The sequence below is a fragment of the Rhinopithecus bieti genome, unplaced genomic scaffold (assembly GCF_001698545.2).
Source record: "Rhinopithecus bieti isolate Rb0 unplaced genomic scaffold, ASM169854v2 scaffold_78620, whole genome shotgun sequence".
Lineage (NCBI taxonomy): Eukaryota > Metazoa > Chordata > Mammalia > Primates > Cercopithecidae > Rhinopithecus > Rhinopithecus bieti.
Window position 1 is genome coordinate 443,894 of NW_016829908.1, and position 11,222 is coordinate 455,115.

The 11,222-nt window shown below is 36.8% G+C and overlaps 1 protein-coding gene across 1 annotated transcript in view; it reads right to left on the bottom strand.

Moving 5' to 3' along the window:
- The window catches only part of LRRC39 (leucine rich repeat containing 39), a 19,954-nt gene extending 11,631 nt beyond the window's left edge, over positions 1–8,323 (bottom strand). The window contains exon 1 of the mRNA XM_017865138.1: positions 8,122–8,323. Within this exon, the coding sequence (XP_017720627.1) occupies positions 8,122–8,238 (117 nt within the window). The 5' untranslated portion in view covers positions 8,239–8,323. The remainder of the gene's footprint in view (positions 1–8,121) is intronic.
- Between the last annotated feature and the right edge of the window lie 2,899 nt (positions 8,324–11,222).

Sequence of the window (11,222 nt, forward strand, 5' to 3'; positions counted from 1 at the left end):
TTTTTTTTTTTTTGAGATGGAGTTTGGCTCTTTTGCCCAGGCTGGAGTACAGTGGCCTGATCTCGGCTCACTGCAACCTCCACTTTCCACTTTCAAGTGATTCTCCTGCCTCAGCCTCCCCAGGATTACAGGCACCCGCCACCACACCTGGCTAATTTTTTTTTATTTTTAGTAGAGATGGGTTTTCACCATGTTGGCCAGGCTGATCTCAAACTCCTGACCTCGTGATCCGCCAGCTTCGGCCTCCCAAAGTGTTGGGATTCCAGGCATGGACCACTGCACCCAGCCACTTTTATATATATATTTTTAAATGACCAATCAAAAACAACCATTTGACTATTGGTACCTGGAAATCAGACAAGATCTTATTTTGCAAGAATTATAAATATGATTAGTACCACAAATGCCCTATTTTTAATTTTTTTAAGTATCATAACTATAAATTTTATTAATAATAACTTTTTTGAGATCTGATACACATACCATAAAAATTACTTTTTTCAGTACACAATTCAGTAAATTTTGGTATATTCACAGTTTGTGCAACTATCATCACTATCTCATACCAAAGCATTTTATCACTCAAAAAGGAAACTCCATACCCATTAGCAGTCACTCTCCATTCTTCCCTCTCATACCTCTTGGTGATCACTAGTCTACTTTTTGTATATGGATTTTCCTATCCTGGACACTTAATTTAAATGGGACCATACAATATGTATCTTTTGGGTCTGCTTCTTTCACTTAGCATCGTTTTTTTCAAAGTTCATTCATGCTGTAGCATGTATTAGTGCTTCATTCTTTTTTATGGCAGAATGATTCCACTGTATGGATCTAACACATTTTGTTTACCAATTCATCAACTGATGGACATTGAGTTAATTCCACTATTGGCTATTTGGAATAATGCTGCTATGAAATTTTTGTGTGACCATGTTTTCAGTTTTCTTGGGTACATTCCTAGGAGTAGAATTGCTGAGTTATATGGTAACTTTATGTTTAACATTTTTCTTTTTTTGAGACAAAATCTCACTCTGTCATCCAGGCAGGAGTGCAGTGACACCATCACGGCCCACTGTAGCATCAACCTCCCAGGCACAAGTGACCTTCCCACTTCAGCCTCCTGAGAAGCTGGGACTACAGGCATGCTCCACCATGCCCAGCTAATTTTTGTATTATTTGTGGAGGCAGGGTTTTGCCATGTTGCCCAGCCTGGTCTCAAACTCCTAAACTCAAGCAATCCGCCTGCCTTGGCTTCCCAAAGTACTGGGATTACAGGCATGAACAACAGCACCTGGCTATGTTTAACATTTTCAGAAACTGCCAAGCTGTTTCCAAAATGGCTGCACCATTTTACATTCCCACCAGTGGCATATTAAGGTTCTGATTTCTTCACATCCTCACCAATATTTGCTATTGTCCCTCTTTTTTATTATAGTCATCTAGTGGGTGTGAATGGTATCTGATTGTGGGTTTGATTTGCATTTTCCTGGTGAGTAATCAATAGATATTTAATAGATTTTGTAATGGCTTACAAAGAATACAGTTCAACTTCAGAATTCAATTTCATCTTACTACATGTTAATTTTATCTAGTCTTTATTTTTTACATATAAAAATGTATAAAATCTTTGTCATTCTGAAGCACATTCCTATTGATTTTTGATCTACTGCAAACATAAGAATGATCTCAAACTAGAAAAATGCAAACTAGAAACTAGAAAACCAGCCAGGCACGGTGGCTCATGCCTGTAATCCCAGCACTTTGGGATGCTAAGGCAGGTGGATGACCTGAGGTCAGGAGTTCGAAACCAGTCTGGCCAACATGGTGAAACCCCATCTTTACTAAAAATACAAAAATTAGCCGGGTGTGGTGATGCATGCCTGGAGTCCCAGCTACTAGGGAGGATGAGGCAGGAGAATTGCTTGAACCTGGGATGTGAAGGTTGCAGTGAGCCAAGATTGCACCACTGCACTCCAGCCTGGGGGACAGAGTGAGACTCTGTCTCAAAAAAAAAAAAAGAAAGAAAAGAAAAGAAAAGAAATGAAAACCTTTTGCAAAAAGCTATTTCTATCCCAGAAAATTATTCACGCATGTAAAAGAGAGTAAGTTTAGAATTGAAAATTTTGAAATTTTAGCCTGTTAAAAGGATACATAATAAATATAAGCAGTCCTCAAAACATGAAGTTTAACTAATTTGAATATTTGTTTGCCAGAAATCTCTTGACATCTGAGAGTTAATACATATTTTTAGCAGTTTTGCATATTAACTGATCTTCAGTAAGGATTTTATTTTGATGAACAGAAAGCCAAAAGTAAACAAAGTGTTGAATTTGCTGTCTTTACGTATTTGGGTTTTTAAAATACTTCTCTTAGTATCTGTGTATTTTAATCTATCAGTTGCCTAAAATTTAATCCGCTAACAGGTGCCCTGTGGCAGTGGGATATGTGTGGACTTCTGATCTAAACAACTAAGCTTCCCATAGATGTGGATAACTTAAAAAAAATGTATAATGTCAGCTATTCAATTATATCACTTATATAAAAATAGAACTATTCAAACAATGGGCTTAATGGTTATTAATTAGTTATTACTAAGAAAGAAGTGAAATTCAGAGCAAGATTTAGTAACAAGTAAATTAGGAATCTGATTCCTTGACCTTTAACTTAAGGAATTAATCAAGTAATCATCATAGCCAAGTACTAGATATTGGAGATACAAAAAGCTCTGTCCTTACTGAGCTGAAAGTCAGGCTATTATTAGAAAAATCTATTTCCATCTCTGTAATAATCCCTAAATTCTTCCTGGTTCTGTATTTTTATGATCTAAGTCCAGAATGTACCATTTATTAATTTGGTTACCTTGGGCAAGACATCCCCCATCTGTAGGCCTTACCTATAAAATGTGAGGTTATAATTAAATGATATCTGTGTATTTTCTAGCTCAAATATTCTATAATTCCTATACAGTTTTCTAAAAAAAAAAAAAAAAATGAGACAGGCCATCAATATGTTGCCCAGTCTGGTCTTGAACAATCCTCCTGCTCAAGCAATCCTCCCGCCTCAGCCTCCCAAAGCACTGGGATTACAGGTGTGAAACTGCTTATTTTAATCTTGATATTCTTTCACGTCTCTAATCGAAATTTTATAAGTCTTCTAAAACCCTTTTGAGGCCAGGCGTGGTGGCTCACACTTGTAATCCCAACACTTTGTGAGGCCAAAGCAGGTGGATCACTTGAGGTTAGGAGTTCGAGACCAGCCTAGCCAACATGGTAAAATTGCATCTCCACTAAAAATACACAAATTAGATGGGCGTGTTGGTGCGCGCCTGTAATCCCAGCTACTCGGGAGGCTGAGGCAGGAGAGTCACTTGAACCCAGGAGGCAGAGGTTGCAGTAAGCCAAGATTGTGCCACTACACGCCAGCCTAGGTGACAGAGTGAGTCTCTGTCTCTAAAATAAAATAAAATAAAACCCTATTATTGTAGAATAAGACCTTTTTCCAATATTGTCACACCAACTGTTACCTAAGTACTTGATTTTTTCAAGGAGTTTGGCATCAAAAGGGAGAAGGGACAATTTCTGTTTAAACTGTAGGCTTTTTTTTTCTTTCATTTTTTAGCTAAAGCTTTGGCCACTTTTAGCTGAAAGAAGCACTAGATTACATTCTTACCCTTCTAACCCCTTGCCTGTGTACTGACCACTTTCAAATATTCTGCTTCTTTTGTCTACTTCCTTGCTACTCAGTGTGATTTGCAGAACAGCAGCATTATTGTCTCCTGGGAGCTTGTTAGAAATCCAGACTCTTGGTCCTGCTCCAGACTTACTAACCCAGAGCTATTTTAATAAGATCCCTACATAGACAAGTTTGAGAAACACTGCTCTATTTCAGAGCAGAGCAAAAAAGAAGGGACATTTCTTTGGGTTACCTTTGGTCAGTTTAAATTTTCTATGAATTTTCCAATTAGCCTTTTCTCTGGCAATCAGCTTCTCTGTCTCACTTTAAAAGGTCTCTCAGATTCTTACCATTTTGCATCAGTTATGGTTGTTTATTTATTAACTTTTTTTCTTTTCTTTTTTTTTTATGAGACAGTGTCTCACGCCCAGGCTGGAGTGCAGTGGGTGTGATTGTGACTTACTGCAGCCTTGATCTCCAGGGCTCAGTCGATCCTCCTGCCTCACCCCTCTGCCTCCCAAGTAACGGGGACTACAGGTGCATGCCACCACGCCCAGCTAACTTTTTGTTTTAGAGATGGGGTCTTGCTATGTTGCCCAGTCTGGTCTCAAACTCCTTGGACTCAAGAGATCCTCCTACCTCAGCCTGCCAAAGTGCTCGGATTACAGGCACAAACCACCATACCTGGCAAATTATTTATTTAGTCATATTACAGTATGACTAAATATTACACTAACCTTTGATCTCTATATAATTTACTTTTAAAGTAGTTTATACTTAATTTTAACCATAATCCAAGCTTTATAATACTGTACAATGATTTTACAATGAAATTGTTTTAAGATTAAGGGAAAGGTGCTTTGAAAAACTACATTACACAAATTCCATGCAATGTTTCTAAAAGTAGAAGCTGATTTTGGTCTAACTTAACTTTCGGAGATTACATTTTGCTAAGAGAGAATCCTCCTCCCTAATCATAAAATAGATGATGCCAAAAAAAGAACAAGCAGTAAGGCAGTAAGTGTGGGCAAGACTGCACACTCATTATTCTTATATAGAGAACTTCCGAAATTTCTGAAATTAAGTGATTCTTAATTAATGACAAAGATCCCTTTTATCAAAACTTTAGTCAGGCTCCTCATCCTCTTCTTGACCAGGCTTGACCTTGGGCTTCCCTCTCTATCCTTGTAGAATCCACTTTGAACATGAATCTTGCTATGTCTGCACACTTACTAAAAACTAAGTGGGAAAAATTATTCCTCCCTGTCCAGATCTTTTGTTTTTACAGATATTTAGCAACACAAATCATTGCTTATCAGTAGCTTCTTGTCTTCTTGTTTACTGGAAGACTACCAATTGATTCCAAGTCCAGGTGTCTACCAAGTAATCCAGGTGATATGGTTTGGCTGTGTCCCCACCCAAATCTCATCTTGAATTGTGGCTTCCATAATTCCCACGTGTTGTGGGAGGGTCCTAGTGGGAGATAATTGAATCATGGGGGCAGTTTCCCTTATACTGTTCTCATGGTAGTAAGTCTCCCAAGATCTGATGGTTTTATAAGAGGTTTCTTTCTTTCTTTCTTTCTTTCTTTCTTTCTTTCTTTCTTTCTTTCTTTCTTTCTTCTTTCTTTTCTTTCTTTCTTTCTTTTCTCTTTCTTTCTTTCTTTCTTTCTTTCTTTTTTCTTTCTTTCTTCTCTCTTCTCTCTCTCTTCTCTCTTTCTTTCTCTCTCTTCTCCCCTCGCCGCCCCTCCCTCCCTCTCTCTCTCTCTCTCTCTCCCCCCGCTACTTTCTTTCTTTCTTTCTTTTTCTTTCTTTTTTTTGATGGACTTTCACTCTTGTTGCCCAGGCTGGAGTGCAATGGTGCAATCTTGGCTCACTGCAATCTCTGCCTCCCTGGGTTCAATCAATTCTCCTGCCTCAGGCTCCCAAGTAGCTGGAATTACAGGTACACACCACCACTCAAAGCTAATTTTTTTCTATTTAGTAGAGACGGAGTTTCACCATGTTGGTCAGACTGGTCTAAAACTCCTGACCTCAGGTGATCCACCCATGTCAGCCCCACAAAGTGCTGGCTGGGATTACAGGTATGAGCCACCATGCCTGGCTGAGGATTCCCCTTTCGTTTGGTTCTCATTCTCTCTTTGCCGACTGCCATGTAAGATGTCCCTTTGCTCTTCCTATGTCTTCCACGATTGTGAGGCCTCCCCAGCCATGTGGAACTATGAGTCAATTAAACCTCTTTACTTTATAAATTACCCAGTCTCAGGTATGTCTTTATCAGCAGTGTGAAAACAGACTAAAATAGTAAATTGGTACCGGTAGAGTGGGGCACTGCTGTAAAGATACCCAAAAATGTGGAAGTGACTTTGGAACTGGGTAACAGGCAGAGGTTGGAACAGCTGGATGGCTCAGAAGAAGAAAGGAAAATGTGGGAAAGTTTGGAAACTTCCTAGAGACTTGTTCAATGGCTTTGACCAAAATGCTGATAATGATTTGGACAATGAAATCCAGGCTGAGGTGATCGCAGATGGAGATGAGGAACTTGTTGGGAACTGGAATAAAGGTGACTCTTGCTATGTTTTAGCAAAGAGAATGGCAGCATTTTGCCCCTGCCCTAGAGATCTGTGGAACTTTGAACTTAAAGAAGTTCCACTATCTGGTGGAAGACATTTCTAAACAGCAAAGCATTCAAGAGGTGACTTGGGTGCTGTTAAAAGCATTCCATTTTAAAAGGGAAACAGAGCATAAAAGTTCAGAAAATTTGCAGCCTGAGGATGTGATAAAAAAAAGAAAAACCCATTTTCTGAGGAGAAATTCAAGCTGGCTGCAGAAATTTGCCTAAGTAATGAGGAACCTAATGTTAATCGCCAAGACAATGGTCTTATAAGAGGTTTACCCTTTCACTTGGTTCTCATTCTCGCTTTGCCAGCTGCCATGTAAGATGTCCCTTTGCTCTTCCTTCATCTTCCACCATGATTGTGAGGCCTCCCCAGCCTTGTGGAACTGTGAGTCAGTTAAGCCTCTTTCCTTTATAAATTACCCAGTCTCAGGTATGTCTTTATCAGCAGCATGAAAACGGACTAATACACTAGGGATGAATCTTAATTTGTCTAAATCAATCAGTCTCATTCCCCTAGAAGGTAATTGGGTTAGATGTGTACAACTGATCCAATTTTGGCGAATGAGAGGTGAAGGAGAGGTTTGTTGGGAAGGAGAGGTTTGTTGGGAAACCTCTGTGAAAGATTTCCTTATTCTTAAAGAAGAAATAGAAAAAAATAGTTTCCACTTTTCTGAAAACATAATGATGATTGGCTGTGATGCCTGGAAGTGCATCAGTCATCTAGTAACATTGAAGGAAGCTAATCTGAGGATCAAACTGACACAGGGATTAACAGTGGAAGGTGAAAAAAAAAAGCTGACTTTTAAAAGATGTTGAGGCTTTGCATTGACTATCTTCAGGACAGCCTCACTTCCCTATCACTTAAGACATCTTTAGTTGAATTTTCTGTTATTTGCTAACTGACATTGGCAAATAACATTTGCTAATTTAACATTTAGAAAGAGACAATGGCTGGGCATGGTGGCCCAATGCCTGTAATCCCAGTACTTTGGGAGGCCGAGGTGGGTGGATCACCTGAGGTCAGGAGTTCAAGACCAGCCTGGCCAACATGGCGAAACCCCGTCTCAACTAAGAATACAAAAATTCTTAGTTGTGGTGTGGTGGCATGTGCCTGTAATCCCAGCTACTTGGGAGGCTGAGGCAGAGAGAATCACTTGAATCTGGGACCTGGAGGTTGCAGTGAGCTGAGATCATGCCATTGCACTCCAGCCTGGGCAACAAAGTGAGACTCCATTTCAAAAATAATAATGATAATAATAGAAAGAGACAATGAATGAGAATTGTACGGAGCTATATGAATCTATAAGGAAAGGGACTATTTTTGCAGGATTAGTATAATACTTTTGGGAGACATCCAATCAGGAAAGTAGGTAAGATAAAATGAAGGCAGAGGAAATGAGAGTCAAATAAATATAGCCCAGATCAAGGAATCAAGTGATCCAGCAGCTCTGGCTAGAACACACGACTATTCAAATAAATGAGAATCTACTCTACCTTCTACTGCCAAATGTTTTAGATCCTAGGGGACGTTAATGCTGAACATACAATCCTGAAAATTACACTATATGATACTAGTCAAACTTTGATGAATGTTAAACAGAGTACTATGAGGGTATAAGATAGCTACTATTTTCACATTTGTATTTTTTGTGACTCCTATCACATAGACAAATTTAATTGAGTCAGCTGTTTTCTTTAAGTATATTTTGAGTTTTCAGTAAATGAAATTCTATATCAAATTCAATAATAAGGCATTTAGAATGCTCTTTTTTTATGGTGATGATAATATTAATTTTCACTAATTCAAAAGAATAAATATGTTTTAGCATACTTGTGTTGAAATTCCTTCTCTCGCTTCAGGTCTTCATTGTGTTTCTTTATTCTTTTTTCCCAAACTTCCTTTACAGCATTGACAGCCCCAGTACAAGCCACATTTTCTGTCATGATTTCTCCACATTGTCATATAGTCACCAACTTCATTAGGTTTTGAATAGCTGAATCATAGGTACCATTTCAGAAAGGACCTAATTGTATCAGAGAAAAAAGCAATGTTTCAGACCGTTCATTGAGTACCATAATGATCATAATAACTAATATTTATAGAGCACATTCCATGCTCCAAAAACTATTTTATATACTTTACATGCCATATCATACTTAAAAATTCTCATAAAATACTGTAATATAGGGTACTTTTATTGACTAATATATAGATGAGAAAATTAAGCTTTAAAGAAGATGAACAATTTTCTTGGGGTCTCATATCTAATATATGATTCCTTTGTTACTATGTAGTTCACAATAATGAAAAACTGCGACTAGTCTTCATGTCCAATTATAGGGAAAATGGTTAAATAATGGACATTTTTTAAAAGGCTGGAATCTTGAGACATCAATCTAATCAGGACACCATGTACACAAGTGGAAATTTAGTTAAATGATAACATATTGGGATTGTTTCCTTTTGTGTAAAATAAATTGCAAATAGACAGATGCAGTATTAAGGATTTTGACCTGAATCTCAGAAATGAGAGGAAAATACTCAATAATAGGAGAATGGTTATGTAAATTATGGTAGGTACATTTTTATGGAATATCCTATGGCCTTAAAATAATCATATTGATTTTTTACCAAATTAGCAATAATCAAAGAATTTGATTCACAATTATTTGAATTATTTCCTTTCAAATTCAGGAATACAAAGACATCCACAATCACTTCTATTCAATGTTATAGGAAAACCATAATGGAAGTAAAGTAAATAGAAAGTAATGTAGTTGGAAAAGAAAGCAATAAAATTTGCAACAACATAGGGAAACAGACACTTATCTGCATCAGTGGTGATATTATTATATTCTGCATGGAGAGAAACTTGGCAATATTTATCAAACTCACAAATGCTCATCCACACTTCTAGCAATTTATCTGAAGTTATTCACAGTGTTTTTTGTAACAGCAAAATATTGGAAACAATCTAACATTTCATCAGTGAACTATAGTCTACCCGTATCATGGGAAATTATATAGCTCAAAAAAAAAGGAAAAGTATCTTATATATTCTTACGCCATGATCTCCAAAATATATAGCTATCTCACAGTTTATCCATTCTAATGAATGTGAATATTTGGGTCCCAGAGCTTTGCTATTATAAGCAATACTTTTTCTAAAATTATTGTTTTTATCTTCTTGGTGTTCAAGTGGAATTATTTCTGTTGGGTACATATCTAGAATTAGAATTGCTGGATCAGGATCATAGTGTATGTAAATGTTCCAATTTATAAGACAGAGCCAAATTGTTTTCCAAGTTGATTGTGCCCATTTATACTCTTACTACCACTGTATAAGGGTCCCCGTTGATATACATCCACTGCTGCATAAAGCAATATCCCAGGGTGGTCATAATCTGTACTTCCCTAATGATTAAGTCTTCCAAGTTAATATACAAAGGTTGTCCAGTTAAAGAAAAGACAAAATCCTGAGTATTGTTTATGAGAGGCACACCTAAAATATAGAGATAGAGAAAAGTGTACAGTACAAGAAGAGGAAAAGATCCACTCCTAGGTATATACCCAACAGAAATGAAAACATACGTTCTCACAAAATCCTTTATATGAATGTTGATAGAAACAGTATTCATAATAGCTAAAAAGTGGTAACAACACAAATGGCCATCTACTGATGAATGGATAAACAAGATGTGGTATATTCATACAATGGAATGTTATTTAGCCATAAAAATGAGTGAAGTATAGATACATGCCACAGCATAAATAAACTTTGAATAAAATTATGCTAAGTGAAAGAAGTGAGACACAAAAGACCACATATATGATCTCATTTATATGAAATGTCCAAAATAGGCAAATCTATAGATTCAAAAAGTAGCTTTATGGTACCCAGGGGATTTGTAGAGGGGGAAATAGGGAGTGACTGCTAACTGTACAGTTTTTTGGGTGATGAAAATATTCTAGAATTAGTGGTGATGATTGTACAACTCTTCAATAAAACTACTGAGCTGTACACTGAAAGAGAATTTGTATATGAATTATATTTCAATTAATTTTTTCTTTTTTTATATCTTCATTTCTTTCCTTTCTTCCTTCCTCCTTCCCTCCCTCCGTCCTTTTCTTCTTTCCTTCTTTGCTCTTTTGAAACAGGGTCTCATTCTATCTCCCAGGCTTGAATACATTGGCGGGATATGACTCACTGCAGCCTTGACCTCTGGGCTTAAGTGATCCTCCTGCCTCAGACTCTCAGGTAGCTGGAAGTATAGGCATGTGCCACCACGTCTGGCTAATCAATTACATTTTTTCAGATATACTATGCAAACACTAAGCAGAAGAAGGCTATATCAATATATTAATAGCAGACAAAATGGACTTTAGGCACAAATACTTTATAGATATAAAAGATCAATCATATCATAATAAAAGATTCAATCCACAAGAAATACAAAACAACTTTAAATTATATGCCTCTAATAACATGGCTTCCAAATACAAAGGAAAATTGACAGAACTAAAGGGAAAAATCAAGGAATCCAGAATTGAAGTGGGAGATTTTAACCATTCTTTCAGCAATTGATTGCACAAGCAGTTTAAAACTTAGGAAGAATGCTGAAGATTTGAACCACACAATGAATAAACTTACTTAAATGATAAATAAAGAACTATATCCTACAATGACAGAATACATTATGCTTTAAAAAACACATGGAAGAGTCACAGAAAAAAAAAAATCTCATATTGGAGTCATACAGCAAGTCTCAGTCAATTTCAAGGGATTAAAGTAGCATAAAGTTTTTTTTCTAATCAAAATATAAACTTGCTAGAAATCAATAATGAAAAGATACCTGGGGAAAAAAAGCCTATATTATTTCAGCTCAAGAAACATGCTTTTTTTAAATTTCTTTCCTTTTTTTTTTTT